Consider the following 20,821-nt stretch of genomic DNA (forward strand, 5'->3'; position numbering starts at 1 on the left):
ATTAGTCCGCGGACCATAGAGTAGTGCACTACTTTATTTCAGGGTCACTATATAGGGAATATGATGCCATTTGGAACACATCAGATGATTTGACAGTCAGTAGAGGAGTCTAACCAGAAGTATTTTATATGACCCTTTATTTATAAAGCCTCCACTCAACCAAGATGGGCTATTTACAAGTCATTTGTTAGAATGTTTCCTACTAAAAACATACTCCTTAAATCTTTATAAACTATTTCCGTGTTTTAAACAAATTAAAACCTAAAACTTAATTTACATCTTGTTTGGCAAGAAAGGAAAAATCTACTTCTACAAAATGGATCAAGACAATGCGAAGTGAAAATTATATTTAACCTAAATCTAATGTTATACATGTTCAAGAGTTGAATAGTTTCACATTTTTTCAAATCAAAATGAACTAAAACAGAAAAGGGATAAAAATCATTATTGAAAGTGGGCAATATTTTATTTTGCCAGGACAATAACCCACCTCAAGCAGGGTACGAGGTCTTTCGATGGTGACTAATTCTCTTTAAAGTAAATTGTTTTGTTTCACGTGGCCTAAACTCCCCTCACTGCCATTCAGGTAACAATTGCCTTTCTTCTCACGACCCTGTCAGGTATTCCTTTTAGGAGAACGTAAAAGGTTATAGTTTGGGCCTTGAATCTCAGGGAGTGGTTATGAGTCAACTGAAATTCACATTCTGTAGTTAAGACTGTTTCCTATATGGTGATTGATCTGGTAATAAATACATCTTTCCTCCTTAGTCTGATCCCAGATCTGTTTGTGGTCTTGGCCAACTTCCTTGCTGTACTTGTCAAGCCCAACATGTTTGATACGACAGTGAGTGACAAGGAGTTGGTATGACGGCACAAACAGACTGGGACCCAGGCTAAATCTATCCCCCCACTGCAAAGGGGGAACACTGTTGAGGAGCAATCACCCAAAGTCATCAAGCCAAGCGATCTATAGTCATGTTAAAATACAAACAGGTCGCTAAGCAACGTGGTTCCTAAACATACATGTACAATAAAAACAGGTCACTAAGCAACGTGGTTCCTAAACATACATGTACAATAAAAACAGGTCGCTAAGCAACGTGGTTCCTAAACATACATGTACAATAAAAACAGGTCGCTAAGCAACGTGGTTCCTAAACATACATGTACAATAAAAAGTGATCAACTTGCCTGTCGTTACTAATGTTAAGACCACTGCATGGGTTTAAACACCATCACCTTAATGTCCTGGGATTCATCCCAAATAGAATCCTATTCCCTATCTAGAGCACTACCTTGGACCAGAGCTCTGGTCTAAAGTAGTTCACTATAACTGGAGTAGGGTGCCATTTGGGATGAATCTCGGTTAGAAGAAGGATGAGGTCATTACTGTATTACAAGGCATCAGAATAACCTTAATTAATATAACCTTAAGGGGGCAGGTTCTCTAACAGGCAATAACACAACAAAAACAAAACACTGTTCCGATTCAGACAACTACGGAAACAACTCCAGGCCAAACTGCACCAAAAGAGAAGTAGAAGAGAGGAGCTCTAGAGCGTCTAAAAATAAATAAATACATGTCAGAAGATTTCAAATGGTTCCAATATTAAGGCAATGCAGTGGCATTATTCCTCTTGGTGCTCATCAAGCCTCGACCCTCCTTTTAAAAGATAATATCAACAGCTTTATACGTTTAGATGAAATTCTGGACATTCTAATTAAAGACGACATTTTCACACACAGAATTAAATAAAATGTAAAGAAAGATGTGATAAAGAGAGTGATAAATTAATCCATGGCCCGTGCAGCTTCAAAACCCACCCGACAGCAAAACAGGCAATGTGTCGCCTTCCAAATCACTAGTGAACATCTTACCGAGGGTCAGCAATGGGGGCCGCATCCCAAAATCTGTTCCCCTACACCCTGCAGTGCTTCACCATCAGAAACTTGACCAACACCATCGACAACAAAACGCAAAGATGTGTGGAAGGGGGGAAGCTACCTTCTGTGGACCATTCTTCTAGCATTATTAGAACCCTCAGTCAGTGCAATGTTCCAGGTGGACTAGTTAGAGGTTCCCATCACGTTACCGGGAAAGGAATAGCTGCCTCCCAGATGACATACTATTTCCCGTGAAGTGCACTACTTCTGACCTGAGCCCTATGGGCCCTGATTCTGCAGACTTGGGTATTCAGCTTCATTCACAAGGAAATCGTGGACCCTGGTCAAAAGTAGTGTACTATGTAGGAAATAGGATGGTATTTGGGAAGTACCCCAATATCTCTGGTGGCAAAAAGAATGAATCAAACGGGAATAAAAATGTATAAAAAGATAAGTGTGGTCCAGAGGAGAGGAGGCGAGGAGAGGACAGGAGGACAGGGGGAGAGGAGGAGAGGAGGGGACAGGGGGAGAGGACAGAAGGGGAGAGAGGAGGACAGGGGGAGAGGAGGACAGGGGGAGAGGAGGACAGGGGGAGAGGAGGACAGGGGGAGAGGAGGACAGGAGGAGAGGAGAGGAGGGGGGTAGGGGGACAGGGGGAGAGGAGGACAGGGGGAGAGGAGGACAGGGGGAGAGGAGGACAGGGGGAGAGGGAGGACAGGGGGGAGAGGAGGACAGGGGGAGAGGAGGGGTCCAGAGGAGAGGAGGACAGGGGGAGAGGAGGACAGGGGGGGAGGAGGACAGGGGGGGAGGAGGACAGGGGGGAGGAGGACAGGGGGGGAGGAGGACAGGGGGGAGAGGAGGACAGGGGGGGAGGACAGGGGGGGAGGAGGACAGGGGGGAGAGGAGGACAGGGGGGAGAGGAGGACAGGGGGGAGGAGGACAGGGGGGGAGGAGGGGACGGGTCGGGGGGAGAGGTTCTTCAGGAGGTTTAGTGAATGTAGGCTCTGTAGACAGCTGACATGTCGTTGTCTGACTGGTCCAGCGCTTTAGCCCTCTTGTAGACCTACAGACAGAGAGAAAAACATGGTTAATATGTATAAAGAAGTAACGTTGTCGTTGTCATAAAGTGAGACAAAACATACAACTTTATTGTTCACGGAAACAGAATTTGGTCCAAAGAATAGGAGAGGTGTTCCAGAAGAAACCAAATCTCACTGGATGAGAAAACATCAGATGGTCTTGTAGCAGGGTCTGATGCTGCTCTGGTAAATATGAGGTTTCAATCAGTGTCTGAGTCCCAGGGGCTTCGTGTCCCCCGGCGCCTGTACGCCCCCACCCCCCCGGCGCCTGTACGCCCCCACCTCACGGCGCCTGTAAGCCCCCACCTCACGGCGCCTGTACGCCCCCACCCCCCCGGCGCCTGTACGCCCCCACCCCCCCGGCGCCTGTACGCCCCCACCTCACGGCGCCTGTACGCCCCCACCTACCCCGGCGCCTGTACGCCGCCACCCCCGGCGCCTGTACGCCCCCCCCCCCCGGCGCCTGTACGCCCCCACCCCCCCGGCGCCTGTGGGAACGCGGGTCCCTGACCTGTCGCTGTGGGAACGCGGGTCCCTGACCTGTCGCTGTGGGAACGCGGGTCCCCACCTCACGGCGCCTGTACGCCCCCACCCCCCCGGCGCCTGTACGTCACGGCGTCTGTACGTCCCCACCTCACGGCGTCTGTACGCCCCCACCTCACGGCGTCTGTACGCCCCCACCTCACGGCGTCTGTACGCCCCCACCTCACGGCGTCTGTACGCCCCCAAAGAGTGAACAGAGAATCAATACCAGAAGTACTGGATCCCTGACACTCCGATGTTCCCACAGCGACAGGTCAGGGACCCGCGTTCCCACAGCGACAGGTCAGGGACCCGCGTTCCCACAGCGACAGGTCAGGGACCCGCGTTCCCACAGCGACAGGTCAGGGACCCGCGTTCCCACAGCGACAGGTCAGGGACCCGCGTTCCCACAGCGACAGGTCAGGGACCCGCGTTCCCACAGCGACAGGTCAGGGACCCGCGTTCCCACAGCGACAGGTCAGGGACCCGTGTTCCCACAGCGACAGGTTATTATATATCAGTTAGTAATGTTGCCATATGTTATGCAGGTGAACAACATGGGTATAATGTCTATGTGTATGTGGACATTTGGGAGGAGAGATGACTAGAAACGATTCGGTTGGTCGTTTTATGTGTAAATTAATTGTCGGGGTAGAGGACCTTGTGCATTTCAGGTAAAATAACAACTCAATGCTTATATCCCAGGACAAATTAGCTAGCAACAGCAAGCTACCTAGCTAAATTGCCAGACATGTTTAATGCTTTTCAACCTGTTCCCAAATTAATGTCATTGGTTCAGAGTTTGTTTTGAAATTTTAACCTGCATGTTGTGATCGTGTTTGGTGTGGGGGGGGACAAATTAAATGTTTGCACGCTGGCGCACGGGCGCAGCCGGTTTGGGTTCGGTGTTAGCCCTTGGCATAGCAGACGCTCGTTGACGCGAGCAGTGTGGGTGCAATAATTGAATAACATGGATTTCAAAATGTATCTTGCGACGCTCGCACACGCAACGTGTCCGGTCAGCACCTAAGATCTACCCCCAATGCCATTTGGAATCTCATCGGCGGCCATTTTGTGTGTGTCAATCCAACAACGTCTTACCTCATTGGCTGCTGCAGCCATAGGAGTCGGGTGATTGGCTGTGTCGCCCATGGAGATGGCTAGCCTCAGATCCTTCTGAATGTGTTTCAAATAGTAGTCTGGTTTGAAGTTTCCCTGTAGGATATCTGGAGAGATCCGGGGGGGGGGGAAGACCTCATCATTACCAGTGGAGATGTAATGAAACAAATGAACCATGTTGAATAGTTTAAATCATACATGAGGTATTACAACATGTGACGATCAGGGGAACTTCTGTAATACTCAATAAGGGGACATCTTTCACTAAACGACTGAATCTTTCAGGGGAAACACTGGCCCCAAATAGGACACGTTTTTGAACTAGGCAAGTCACTTAAGAACAAAGTTTTATTTTTCAATGACCCCTCCCCTAACCCAGACGAAGCTGGGCCAATTGTGCGCCACCCTATGGGACTCCCGATCACGGCCGGTTGTGATACAGCCCGGGATTGAACCAGGGTCTGTAGTGACACCTCGAGCACGTTGCTTGTGCAAGTGTTGAATTCCGAGTTTCCAATTTTCCCCTGTTCTAAAGCAGTGCACTATATAGGGAATAGGACCCTGGTCTAAAGTAGTGCACTATATAGGGAATAGGGCCCTGGTCTAAAGTAGTGCACTATATAGGGAATAGGGCCCTGGTCTAAAGTAGTGCACTATCCAGGGAATAGGACCCTGGTCTAAAGTAGTGCACTATATAGGGAATAGGGCCCTGGTCTAAAGTAGTGCGCTATATAGGGAATAGGGCTCTGGTCTAAAGTAGTGAGCTATATAGGGAATAGGGCTCTGGTCTAAAGTAGTGAGCTGTATAGGGAATAGGGCTCTGGTCAATAGTAGTGCACTATATAGGGAATAGGGCTCTGGTCTAAAGTAGTGGACTATATAGGGAATAGGGCCCTGGTCTAAAGTAGTGCACTATATAGGGAATAGGGCCCTGGTCTAAAGTAGTGCACTATATAGGGAATAGGGCTCTGGTCTAAAGCAGTGCACTATATAGGGAATAGGGCTCTGGTCTAAAGTAGTGCACTATATAGGGAATAGGGCTCTGGTCTAAAGCAGTGCCCTATATAGGGAATAGGGCTCTGGTCTAAAGTAGTGCACTATCCAGGGAATAGGGCTCTGGTCTAAAGCAGTGCCCTATATAGGGAATAGGGCTCTGGTCTAAAGTAGTGCACTATCCAGGGAATAGGGCTCTGGTCTAAAGTAGTGCACTATCCAGGGAATAGGGCCCTGGTCTAAAGTAGTGCACTATCCAGGGAATAGGGCCCTGGTCTAAAGTAGTGCACTATCCAGGGAATAGGGCCCTGGTCTAAAGTAGTGAGCTGTATAGGGAATAGGGCCCTGGTCTAAAGTAGTGCACTATCCAGGGAATAGGGCCCTGGTCTAAAGTAGTGCACTATCCAGGGAATAGGGTGCCATCTGGAAGACAGTGCCTTTAGTCTCCGACTCACTCTGGCATTTTTGGTCCACGAAGGTGCTGGCCATCTGACCCTGAGACAGGATGTCCAGGAAGGTATGCTGTGATTGGCCTGTGGCCTGGGCTAGGGTCAGCCCCTCGGCGATGGTTGCCATGAAGCTTCCCTGTACCATGTTGAGGATCAGCATCATCCTCGCTGCGTTTCCCACCTCACCTGATAACACACACAGACACGTTAGCCTGCTTCACCTGATAACACACACACACACACACACGTTAGCCTGCTTCACCTGATAACACACACACGTTAGCCTGCTTCGCCTGATAACACACACACACGTTAGCCTGCTTCGCCTGATAACACACACACACGTTAGCCTGCTTCGCCTGATAACACACACACACACGTTAGCCTGCTTCGCCTGATAACACACACACACACGTTAGCCTGCTTCACCTGATAACACACACACACACGTTAGCCTGCTTCACCTGATAACACACACACACGTTAGCCTGCTTCACCTGATAACACACACACACGTTAGCCTGCTTCACCTGATAACACACACACACACGTTAGCCTGCTTCACCTGATAACACACACACACACGTTAGCCTGCTTCACCTGATAACACACACACACACGTTAGCCTGCTTCACCTGATAACACACACACACACGTTAGCCTGCTTCACCTGATAACACACACACACACGTTAGCCTGCTTCACCTGATAACACACACACACACGTTAGCCTGCTTCACCTGATAACACACACACACACGTTAGCCTGCTTCACCTGATAACACACACACGTTAGCCTGCTTCACCTGATAACACACACACGTTAGCCTGCTTCACCTGATAACACACACACACGTTAGCCTGCTTCACCTGATAACACACACACACACGTTAGCCTGCTTCACCTGATAACACACACACACACGTTAGCCTGCTTCACCTGATAACACACACACACACACACGTTAGCCTGCTTCACCTGATAACACACACACACACGTTAGCCTGCTTCACCTGATAACACACACACACGTTAGCCTGCTTCACCTGATAACACACACACACACGTTAGCCGCTTCACCTGATAACACACACACAAGTTACCCACCTCACCTGATAACACACACACACACGTTAGCCTGCTTCACCTGATAACACACACACACGTTACCCACCTCACCTGATAACACACACACACGTTAGCCTGCCTCACCTGATAACACACACACACACACGTTAGCCTGCTTCACCTGATAACACACACACACACACGTTAGCCTGCTTCACCTGATAACACACACACACACACGTTAGCCTGCTTCACCTGATAACACACACACGTTAGCCTGCTTCACCTGATAACACATACACACACGTTAGCCTGCTTCACCTGATAACACACACACACACACGTTAGCCTGCTTCACCTGATAACACACACACACGTTACCCACCTCACCTGATAACACACACACACACGTTAGCCTGCTTCACCTGATAACACACACACACGTTACCCACCTCACCTGATAACACACACACACGTTAGCCTGCCTCACCTGATAACACACACACACACACGTTAGCCTGCTTCACCTGATAACACACACACACACGTTAGCCTGCTTCACCTGATAACACACACACACACGTTAGCCTGCTTCACCTGATAACACACACACGTTAGCCTGCTTCACCTGATAACACATACACACACGTTAGCCTGCTTCACCTGATAACACACACACACACACGTTAGCCTGCTTCACCTGATAACACACACACACACACGTTAGCCTGCTTCACCTGATAACACACACACACACACGTTAGCCTGCTTCACCTGATAACACACACACGTTAGCCTGCTTCACCTGATAACACACACACACGTTAGCCTGCTTCACCTGATAACACACACACACGTTAGCCTGCTTCACCTGATAACACACACACACGTTAGCCTGCTTCACCTGATAACATACACACACACGTTAGCCTGCTTCACCTGATAACACACACACACACGTTAGTCTGCTTCACCTGATAACACACACACACGTTAGCCTGCTTCACCTGATAACACACACACACGTTAGCCTGCTTCACCTGATAACACACACACACGTTAGCCTGCTTCACCTGATAACACACACACACACGTTAGCCTGCTTCACCTGATAACACACACACACGTTACCCTGCCTCACCTGATAACACACACACACACACGTTAGCCTGCTTCACCTGATAACACACACACACACGTTAGCCTGCTTCACCTGATAACACACACACACACGTTAGCCTGCTTCACCTGATAACACACACACACGTTAGCCTGCTTCACCTGATAACACACACACACGTTAGCCTGCTTCACCTGATAACACACACACACACGTTAGCCTGCTTCACCTGATAACACACACACACACGTTAGCCTGCTTCACCTGATAACACACACACACACGTTAGCCTGCTTCACCTGATAACACACACACACACACGTTAGCCTGCTTCACCTGATAACACACACACACACACGTTAGCCTGCTTCACCTGATAACACACACACACACGTTAGCCTGCTTCACCTGATAACACACACACACACGTTAGCCTGCTTCACCTGATAACACACACACACGTTACCCACCTCACCTGATAACACACACACACACGTTAGCCTGCTTCACCTGATAACACACACACACGTTAGCCTGCTTCACCTGATAACACACACACACGTTAGCCTGCTTCACCTGATAACACACACACACACGTTAGCCTGCTTCACCTGATAACACACACACACACGTTAGCCTGCTTCACCTGATAACACACACACACACGTTAGCCTGCTTCACCTGATAACACACACACACACGTTAGCCTGCTTCACCTGATAACACACACACACACACGTTAGCCTGCTTCACCTGATAACACACACACACGTTAGCCTGCTTCACCTGATAATACACACACGTTAGCCTGCTTCACCTGATAACACACACACACGTTAGCCTGCTTCACCTGATAACACACACACACGTTAGCCTGCTTCACCTGATAACACACACACACACACACGTTAGCCTGCTTCACCTGATAACACACACACACACACGTTAGCCTGCTTCACCTGATAACACACACACACGTTAGCCTGCTTCACCTGATAACACACACACACACGTTAGCCGCTTCACCTGATAACACACACACAAGTTACCCACCTCACCTGATAACACACACACACACGTTAGCCTGCTTCACCTGATAACACACACACACGTTACCCTGCCTCACCTGATAACACACACACACGTTAGCCTGCCTCACCTGATAACACACACACACACACGTTAGCCTGCTTCACCTGATAACACACACACACACACGTTAGCCTGCTTCACCTGATAACACACACACACACGTTAGCCTGCTTCACCTGATAACACACACACGTTAGCCTGCTTCACCTGATAACACATACACACACGTTAGCCTGCTTCACCTGATAACACACACACACACACGTTAGCCTGCTTCACCTGATAACACACACACACACACGTTAGCCTGCTTCACCTGATAACACACACACACGTTAGCCTGCTTCACCTGATAACACACACACACGTTAGCCTGCTTCACCTGATAACACACACACACACGTTAGCCTGCTTCACCTGATAACACACACACACGTTAGCCTGCTTCACCTGATAACATACACACACACACGTTAGCCTGCTTCACCTGATAACACACACACACACGTTAGTCTGCTTCACCTGATAACACACACACACGTTAGCCTGCTTCACCTGATAATACACACACGTTAGCCTGCTTCACCTGATAACACACACACACGTTAGCCTGCTTCACCTGATAACACACACACGTTAGCCTGCTTCACCTGATAACACACACACACACACGTTAGCCTGCTTCACCTGATAACACACACACACACGTTAGTCTGCTTCACCTGATAACACACACACACGTTAGCCTGCTTCACCTGATAACACACACACACGTTAGCCTGCTTCACCTGATAACACACACACACGTTAGCCTGCTTCACCTGATAACACACACACACGTTAGCCTGCTTCACCTGATAACACACACACACACGTTAGCCTGCTTCACCTGATAACACACACACACGTTACCCTGCCTCACCTGATAACACACACACACACACGTTAGCCTGCTTCACCTGATAACACACACACACACGTTAGCCTGCTTCACCTGATAACACACACACACGTTAGCCTGCTTCACCTGATAACACACACACACACGTTAGCCTGCTTCACCTGATAACACACACACACACGTTAGCCTGCTTCACCTGATAACACACACACACACACGTTAGCCTGCTTCACCTGATAACACACACACACACACGTTAGCCTGCTTCACCTGATAACACACACACACGTTAGCCTGCTTCACCTGATAACACACACACACGTTAGCCTGCTTCACCTGATAACACACACACACGTTACCCACCTCACCTGATAACACACACACACACGTTACCCACCTCACCTGATAACACACACACACACGTTAGCCTGCTTCACCTGATAACACACACACACACACGTTAGCCTGCTTCACCTGATAACACACACACACACACGTTAGCCTGCTTCACCTGATAACACACACACACGTTACCCACCTCACCTGATAACACACACACACACGTTAGCCTGCTTCACCTGATAACACACACACACGTTACCCACCTCACCTGATAACACACACACACGTTAGCCTGCCTCACCTGATAACACACACACACACACGTTAGCCTGCTTCACCTGATAACACACACACACACGTTAGCCTGCTTCACCTGATAACACACACACACGTTAGCCTGCTTCACCTGATAACACACACACGTTAGCCTGCTTCACCTGATAACACATACACACACGTTAGCCTGCTTCACCTGATAACACACACACACACGTTAGCCTGCTTCACCTGATAACACACACACACACGTTAGCCTGCTTCACCTGATAACACACACACGTTAGCCTGCTTCACCTGATAACATACACACACACGTTACCCACCTCACCTGATAATACACACACGTTAGCCTGCTTCACCTGATAACACACACACACGTTAGCCTGCTTCACCTGATAACACACACACACGTTAGCCTGCTTCACCTGATAACATACACACACACACGTTAGCCTGCTTCACCTGATAACACACACACACACGTTAGTCTGCTTCACCTGATAACACACACACACGTTAGCCTGCTTCACCTGATAATACACACACGTTAGCCTGCTTCACCTGATAACACACACACACGTTAGCCTGCTTCACCTGATAACACACACACGTTAGCCTGCTTCACCTGATAACACACACACACACACGTTAGCCTGCTTCACCTGATAACACACACACACACACGTTAGTCTGCTTCACCTGATAACACACACACACGTTAGCCTGCTTCACCTGATAACACACACACACACGTTAGCCTGCTTCACCTGATAACACACACACACGTTAGCCTGCTTCACCTGATAACACACACACACGTTAGCCTGCTTCACCTGATAACACACACACACACGTTAGCCGCTTCACCTGATAACACACACACACGTTACCCACCTCACCTGATAACACACACACACACGTTAGCCTGCTTCACCTGATAACACACACACACGTTACCCACCTCACCTGATAACACACACACACGTTAGCCTGCCTCACCTGATAACACACACACACACGTTAGCCTGCTTCACCTGATAACACACACACACACGTTAGCCTGCTTCACCTGATAACACACACACGTTAGCCTGCTTCACCTGATAACACACACACGTTAGCCTGCTTCACCTGATAACACACACACACACGTTAGCCTGCTTCACCTGATAACACACACACACACGTTAGCCTGCTTCACCTGATAACACACACACACACGTTAGCCTGCTTCACCTGATAACATACACACACACGTTACCCACCTCACCTGATAATACACACACGTTAGCCTGCTTCACCTGATAACACACACACACGTTAGCCTGCTTCACCTGATAACACACACGTTAGCCTGCTTCACCTGATAACACACACACACGTTAGCCTGCTTCACCTGATAACATACACACACACACACGTTAGCCTGCTTCACCTGATAACACACACACACACGTTAGTCTGCTTCACCTGATAACACACACACACGTTAGCCTGCTTCACCTGATAATACACACACGTTAGCCTGCTTCACCTGATAACACACACACACGTTAGCCTGCTTCACCTGATAACACACACACACACACACGTTAGCCTGCTTCACCTGATAACACACACACGTTAGCCTGTTTCACCTGATAACACACACACACGTTAGCCTGCTTCACCTGATAACACACACACACGTTAGCCTGCTTCACCTGATAACACACACACGTTACCCACCTCACCTGATAACACACACACGTTAGCCTGCTTCACCTGATAACACACACACACGTTAGCCTGCTTCACCTGATAACACACACACACGTTAGCCTGCTTCACCTGATAACACACACACGTTACCCACCTCACCTGATAACACACACACGTTAGCCTGCTTCACCTGATAACACACACACGTTACCCACCTCACCTGATAACACACACACGTTAGCCTGCTTCACCTGATAACACACAGGAAATTGGATAACCCTGGGATAAGACACTCGTAAAACTCAAACCATCTACCTAGGAAGAATGAGGTCTTGCCCATGGCCTGGAAACAGGAGCTGCAGTCTTCATAGACCGTCCTGTCTCCGGCCGCTAGGATGACCAGCATGCCCTCGTTAGAGACCTGCTGGCTCCCAGCCACAGGAGCCTCCAGGAAGCGGCCGCCCCGCGACGAGATCACCTAATGACAGTCAGACAGGAGCCAAATCAGACAGTGGTGTGGCAGTAGAGGAGTCAATGAGAGATGCATATGATAAGACGATTGATGATGTAATGACAGTACCCAATGGGAGAGTGATGATGACCTAGCGACAGTGGGAGTAGCATACACCTGGAATCACAAGCTCTCTCTCCGTGTGTGTGTACCTGCGAGAGAGAGCTCTCTCCGTGTGTGTGTACCTGCGAGAGAGAGCTCTCTCCGTGTGTGTGTACCTGCGAGAGAGAGCTCTCTCCGTGTGTGTGTACCTGCGAGAGCTCGCTCCGTGTGTGTGTACCTGCGAGAGCTCCGTGTGTGTGTACCTGCGAGAGCTCCGTGTGTGTGTACCTGCGAGAGCTCCGTGTGTGTGTATACCTGCGAGAGCTCCGTGTGTGTGTATACCTGCGAGAGCTCCGTGTGTGTGTATACCTGCGAGAGCTCTGTGTGTGTGTATACCTGCGAGAGCTCTGTGTGTGTGTATACCTGCGAGAGCTCTGTGTGTGTGTATACCTGCGAGAGCTCTGTGTGTGTGTATACCTGCGAGAGCTCTGTGTGTGTGTATACCTGTGAGAGCTCTGTGTGTGTATACCTGTGAGAGCTCTGTGTGTGTGTATACCTGTGAGAGCTCTGTGTGTGTGTATACCTGTGAGAGCTCTGTGTGTGTGTATACCTGTGAGAGCTCTGTGTGTGTGTATACCTGTGAGAGCTCTGTGTGTGTGTATACCTGTGAGAGCTCTGTGTGTGTGTATACCTGTGAGAGCTCTTTGTGTGTGTATACCTGTGAGAGCTCTTTGTGTGTGTATACCTGTGAGAGCTCTGTGTGTGTATACCTGTGAGAGCTCTGTGTGTGTATACCTGTGAGAGCTCTGTGTGTGTGTACCTGCGAGAGCTCTGTGTGTGTGTACCTGTGAGAGCTCCGTGTGTGTGTGTATACCTGTGAGCGCTCTGTGTGTGTATACCTGTGAGCGCTCTGTGTGTGTATACCTGTGAGCGCTCTGTGTGTGTATACCTGTGAGAGCTCTGTGATGGTCTCGGGATCCACGGTAGACATCTCTACGTAACATTTCCCTGGCCTGATGCCCTGGAGCACTCCACTGGGACCCAGCACCAACTGGCAGAGAGAGAGAATGAGAGTGGGGGGAGAGAAGAGAGAGAAGAAAAAGAGAGAGAGAGAGAGAGAGAGAGAGAAAGAGAGAAAGAGAGAGAGAGGTATTAACAGTCATATGTAGTGATATAAATTAGTCACTGCAGTCAGAACTAAAAGGCATTACAATACTTATCACACCAAGCTCACCACCAGCAGCAACATGGCAGCCTGTCTGTTTAGAACATCTCACTCTCTCACCTGCCTGGAAATCTGGCCTGACTACAAACATCTCACTCTCTCACCTGCCTGGAAATCTGGCCTGACGACAAGCATCTCACTCTCTCACCTGCCTGGAAATCTGGCCTAACTACAAGCATCTCACTCTCTCACCTGCCTGGAAATCTGGCCTGACGACAAGCATCTCACTCTCTCACCTGCCTGGAAATCTGGCCTAACTACAAGCATCTCACTCTCTCACCTGCCTGGAAATCTGGCCTGATGACAAACATCTCACTCGCTCACCTGCCTGGAAATCTGGCCTGACTACAAACATCTCACTCTCTCACCTGCCTGGAAATCTGGCCTGACTACAAACATCTCACTCTCTCATCTGCCTGGAAATCTGGCCTGACTACAAGCATCTCACTCTCTCACCTGCCTGGAAATCTGGCCTGACTACAAACATCTCACTCTCTCATCTGCCTGGAAATCTGGCCTGACTACAAACATCTCACTCTCTCACCTGCCTGGAAATCTGGCCTGACTGCAAACATCTCACTCTCTCACCTGCCTGGAAATCTGGCCTGACTACACACATACAAACATCTCACTCTCTCACCTGCCTGGAAATCTGGCCTGATGACAAGCATCTCACTCTCTCACCTGCCTGGAAATCTGGCCTGATGACAAGCATCTCACTCTCTCACCTGCCTGGAAATCTGGCCTGATGACAAGCATCTCACTCTCTCACCTGCCTGGAAATCTGGCCTGATGACAAGCATCTCACTCTCTCACCTGCCTGGAAATCTGGCCTGACTACAAACATCTCACTCTCTCACCTGCGTGGAAATCTGGCCTGACTACAAACATCTCACTCTCTCACCTGCCTGGAAATCTGGCCTGACTACAAACATACAAACATCTCACTCTCTCACCTGCCTGGAAATCTGGCCTGACGACAAGCATCTCACTCTCTCACCTGCCTGGAAATCTGGCCTGACTGCACACATCTCACTCTCTCACCTGCCTGGAAATCTGGCCTGACTACAAACATCTCACTCTCTCACCTGCCTGGAAATCTGGCCTGACGACAAGCATCTCACTCTCTCACCTGCCTGGAAATCTGGCCTAACTACAAGCATCTCACCCTCTCACCTGCCTGGAAATCTGGCCTGACGACAAGCATCTCACTCTCTCACCTGCCTGGAAATCTGGCCTAACTACAAGCATCTCACTCTCTCACCTGCCTGGAAATCTGGCCTGACGACAAACATCTCACTCTCTCACCTGCCTGGAAATCTGGCCTGACGACAAACATCTCACTCTCTCACCTGCCTGGATATCTGGCCTGACTACAAACATACAAACATCTCACTCTCTCACCTGCCTGGAAATCTGGCCTGACGACAAGCATCTCACTCTCTCACCTGCCTGGAAATCTGGCCTGACTGCACACATCTCACTCTCTCACCTGCCTGGAAATCTGGCCTGACTGCACACATCTCACTCTCTCACCTGCCTGGAAATCTGGCCTGACTACAAACATCTCACTCTCTCACCTGCCTGGAAATCTGGCCTGACGACAAGCATCTCACTCTCTCACCTGCCTGGAAATCTGGCCTAACTACAAGCATCTCACTCTCTCACCTGCCTGGAAATCTGGCCTAACTACAAGCATCTCACTCGCTCACCTGCCTGGAAATCTGGCCTGACTACAAACATCTCACTCTCTCACCTGCCTGGAAATCTGGCCTGACGACAAACATCTCACTCTCTCACCTGCCTGGATATCTGGCCTGACTACAAACATACAAACACTGTCTGTTGAGATGTGTCCCCGTTTCCATAGTTACTTACATCCCTGGCAGCCTTGGGGTCTGAGACGCAGGAGAAGGTGATGTCACACATGGAGACCACCTCCGCTGGGGTCCGCCCTAACCTGGCCCCCTCCTGGATGAACAGGTCACACTGCAGCGGGAAGACAACAGGAACAAGACAGGAAGTGAGCTCACAGGAAGGGATGTCACAACAGGATGTAGGTCAAAATCAGCACCAAACCCAAACGTTGTTACTTTACATTATAAATAAATTATTTATTTTTTGCATAAAATATAATACTGTACCAAATAACGGGTTTAAATAGTAATAGTTTTGACGGAATCACAGGAGTAAATTCTGTATCGTATTTTCTCACATGTTGGTTGTCTTGTGGTACCTTTTCTACTGTGCGATTCCACACTGTGACGACGTGGCCCATCTTTAACAGGTTGGACACGATTCCGCTACCCATAAGCCCCAGCCCCAGGAACCCTATCCTATAAAGGAAAGACACAAGTTTACATTTTTTATTCCTTTTCCTGATGGACAAAAAAAAAAAAAAAAACTGGGGCCAGTATTCAGAGTCATAGAGCTGGTCTAGGATCAGGTCCCCCTGTCCATGTAATCTAATAGGACCAGTATTCAGTCATAGAGCTGGTCTAGGATCAGGTCCCCCCTGTCCATGTAATCTAATAGGACCAGTATTCAGTCATAGAGCTGGTCTAGGATCAGGTCCCCCTGTCCATGTAATCTAATAGGACCAGTATTCAGTCATAGAGCTGGTCTAGGATCAGGTCCCCCTGTCCATGTAATCTAATAGGACCAGTATTCAGTCATAGAGCTGGTCTAGGATCAGGTCCCCCTGTCCATGTAATCTAATAGGACCAGTATTCAGTCATAGAGCTGGTCTAGGATCAGGTCCCCCTGTCCATGTAATCTAATAGGACCAGTATTCAGTCATAGAGCTGGTCTAGGATCAGGTCCCCCTGTCCATGTAATCTAATAGGACCAGTATTCAGTCATAGAGCTGGTCTAGGATCAGGTCCCCCCTGTCCATGTAATCTAATAGGACAAGTATTCAGTCATAGAGCTGGTCTAGGATCAGGTCCCCCCTGTCCATGTAATCTAATAGGACCAGTATTCAGTCATAGAGCTGGTCTAGGATCAGGTCCCCCTGTCCATGTAATCTAATAGGACCAGTATTCAGTCATAGAGCTGGTCTAGGATCAGGTCCCCCTGTCCATGTAATCATATTCATTATGATCTGAAAGGCTAAAATAATATTAGCATCAGCACTTGGAAGGCTTTATGACTACTTAACCCAATTTTTCAGTTTTTGATTTGTTAAAAAAGTTTGAAATATCCAATAAATGTCGTTCCACTTCATGATTGTGTCCCACTTGTTGTTGATTCTTCACAAAAAAATACAGTTTTATATCTTTATGTTTGAAGCCTGAAATGTGGCAAAAGGTCGCAAAGTTCAAGGGGGACGAATACTTTCGCAAGGCACTGTATATATATTACTACAGTATCTCCTACCGTTTGTCTGTGGGAGTAATACTGTTACATATATATATATATTACTACAGTATCTACTACCGTTTGTCTGTGGGAGTAATACTGCTATATACATATATTACTACAGTATCTCCTACCGTTTGTCTGTAGGAGTAATACTGCTACATACATATATATTACTACAGTATCTCCTACCGTTTGTCTGTAGGAGTAATACTGCTACATATACATATATTACTACAGTATCTCCTACCGTTTGTCTGTGGGAGTAATACTGCTACATACATATATTACTACAGTATCTCCTACCGTTTGTCTGTGGGAGTAATACTGCTATATATATATATATATATATTACTACAGTATCTCCTATCGTTTGTCTGTGGGAGTAATACTGCTATATATATATATATATATTACTACAGTATCTCCTATCGTTTGTCTGTGGGAGTAATACTGCTACATACATATATATATTACTACAGTATCTCCTATCGTTTGTCTGTGGGAGTAATACTGCTACATATATATTACTACAGTATCTCCTACCGTTTGTCTGTGGGAGTAATACTGCTACATATATATATTACTACAGTATCTCCTACCGTTTGTCTGTGGGAGTAATACTGCTACATATATATATATATTACTACAGTATCTCCTACCGTTTGTCTGTGGGAGTAATACTGCTACATATATATATATATATATATATATATTACTACAGTATCTCCTACCGTTTGTCTGTGGGAGTAATACTGCTACATATATATATACATACATATATTACTACAGTATCTCCTACCGTTTGTCTGTGGGAGTAATACTGCTACATATATATTACTACAGTGTCTCCTACCGTTTGTCTGTGGGAGTAATACTGCTACATATATATATATATATATATATATTACTATAGTATCTCCTACCGTTTGTCAGTGGGAGTAATACTGCTACATATATATATATTACTACAGTATCTCCTACCGTTTGTCTGTGGGAGTAATACTGCTACATATATATATATATTACTACAGTATCTCCTACCGTTTGTCTGTGGGAGTAATACTGCTACATACATATATTACTACAGTATCTCCTACCGTTTGTCTGTGGGAGTAATACTGCTACATACATATATTACTACAGTATCTCCTACCGTTTGTCTGTGGGAGTAATACTGCCATTGATGGCAGTGCTGTCTGCTGCTTGGATGGACGTTGACCTCGTGTCCTGTACAGACCAAACAAAAACACCACCGTCATTTTAACAGGCACATCGAGAGTTCCCGACCACAGAGGAGTACAAACATACGGCATCTAGTGGGTCTTACTTAATATCTGATCTCGTACTTGCTATATAGACGGTCACAAATGGCACCCTATTCCCTATATAGACGGTCACAAATGGCACCCTATTCCCTATATAGACGGTCCCAAACGGCACCCTATTCCCTATATAGACGGTCCCAAACGGCACCCTATTCCCTATATAGACGGTCACAGATGGCACCCTACTCCCTATATAGACGGTCCCAAACGGCACCCTATTCCCTATATAGACGGTCCCAAACGGCACCCTATTCCCTATATAGACGGTCACAGATGGCACCCTACTCCCTATATAGACGGTCCCAAACGGCACCCTATTCCCTATATAGACGGTCCCAAACGGCACCCTATTCCCTATATAGACGGTCCCAAACGGCACCCTATTCCCTATATAGACGGTCACAGATGGCACCCTACTCCCTATATAGACGGTCCCAAACGGCACCCTATTCCCTATATAGACGGTCCCAAACGGCACCCTATTCCCTATATAGACGGTCCCAAACGGCACCCTATTCCCTATATAGACGGTCCCAAACGGCACCCTATTCCCTATATAGACGGTCCCAAACGGCACCCTATTCCCTATATAGACGGTCCCAAACGGCACCCTACTCCCTATATTGACGGTCACAGACGGCACCCTACTCCCTATATAGACGGTCCCAAACGGCACCCTATTCCCTATATAGACGGTCCCAAACGGCACCCTATTCCCTATATAGACGGTCCCAAATGGCACCCTATTCCCTATATAGACGGTCCCAAACGGCACCCTATTCCCTATATAGACGGTCCCAAACGGCACCCTATTCCCTATATAGACGGTCCCAAACGGCACCCTATTCCCTATATAGACGGTCCCAAACGGCACCCTATTCCCTATATAGACGGTCCCAAACGGCACCCTATTCCCTATATAGACGGTCCCAAACGGCACCCTATTCCCTATATAGACGGTCCCAAACGGCACCCTATTCCCTATATAGACGGTCCCAAACGGCACCCTATTCCCTATATAGACGGTCCCAAACGGCACCCTATTCCCTATATAGACGGTCCCAAACGGCACCCTATTCCCTATATAGACGGTCCCAAACGGCACCCTATTCCCTATATAGACGGTCCCAAACGGCACCCTATTCCCTATATAGACGGTCACAAACGGCACCCTATTCCCTATATAGACGGTCCCAAACGGCACCCTATTCCCTATATAGACGGTCCCAAACGGCACCCTATTCCCTATATAGACGGTCCCAAACGGCACCCTATTCCCTATATAGACGGTCCCAAACGGCACCCTATTCCCTATATAGACGGTCACAAACGGCACCCTATTCCCTATATAGACGGTCACAAATGGCACCCTATTCCCTATATAGACGGTCACAAATGGCACCCTATTCCCTATATAGACGGTCCCAAATGGCACCCTACTCCCTATATAGTGAACTACTTTCGACCAGAATGACCAGAGGTTTAAGCAGCGCCTCAATCCGGGGGTGGAGAAGAACCCAGGGCCCTAATCACAGGAGCCGTTTGAGACAGACTGCTGGCTCACCTCCTCAACGACCTTCAGGCGTTTACTGATCGGCTCCATAGACGAGGCAGGCTGAGGAGGGGAGAGAAAAGGTTCAAAGGACAGACATTAGTTTACACACAGACAGTGGTGCTCACATCCCCCTAAAACCACCAGACCGGATGCATCCCAAAACAGCACTGTGTTTCCTTTATAGTGCACTACTGGTGACCAGGGCCCAGATGGGGCTTTGGCCAAACGTAGCCATTCACTCACTGACTGA

At 48.1% G+C, this 20,821-nt stretch overlaps 1 protein-coding gene across 10 annotated transcripts in view; it reads right to left on the reverse strand.

Moving 5' to 3' along the window:
- Positions 1 to 2,699: 2,699 nt before the first annotated feature.
- The window catches only part of LOC135538325 (cytokine-like nuclear factor N-PAC), a 46,736-nt gene continuing 28,614 nt past the window's right edge, over positions 2,700 to 20,821 (reverse strand). For 3 of the 10 annotated variants that reach the window (XM_064964253.1, XM_064964252.1, XM_064964248.1), the window contains 8 exons: positions 18,845 to 18,918; positions 16,544 to 16,664; positions 16,207 to 16,317; positions 14,053 to 14,154; positions 12,866 to 13,028; positions 6,053 to 6,232; positions 4,587 to 4,711; positions 2,700 to 2,947 (listed from right to left, as the gene is read on the reverse strand). In XM_064964253.1, coding sequence (XP_064820325.1) covers positions 2,873 to 2,947; positions 4,587 to 4,711; positions 6,053 to 6,232; positions 12,866 to 13,028; positions 14,053 to 14,154; positions 16,207 to 16,317; positions 16,544 to 16,664; positions 18,845 to 18,918 — 951 coding nt within the window. In that variant the 3' untranslated portion in view covers positions 2,700 to 2,872. Of the gene's footprint in view, positions 2,948 to 4,586; positions 4,712 to 6,052; positions 6,233 to 12,865; positions 13,029 to 14,052; positions 14,155 to 16,206; positions 16,318 to 16,543; positions 16,665 to 18,844; positions 18,919 to 20,580; positions 20,632 to 20,821 lie in introns of all 10 variants that reach the window. The other 7 variants (XM_064964254.1, XM_064964249.1, XM_064964251.1 and 4 more) reach the window with 5 other exon arrangements.

Source organism: Oncorhynchus masou, unplaced genomic scaffold (assembly GCF_036934945.1).
Source record: "Oncorhynchus masou masou isolate Uvic2021 unplaced genomic scaffold, UVic_Omas_1.1 unplaced_scaffold_941, whole genome shotgun sequence".
NCBI classification, from domain to species: Eukaryota; Metazoa; Chordata; class Actinopteri; order Salmoniformes; family Salmonidae; genus Oncorhynchus; species Oncorhynchus masou.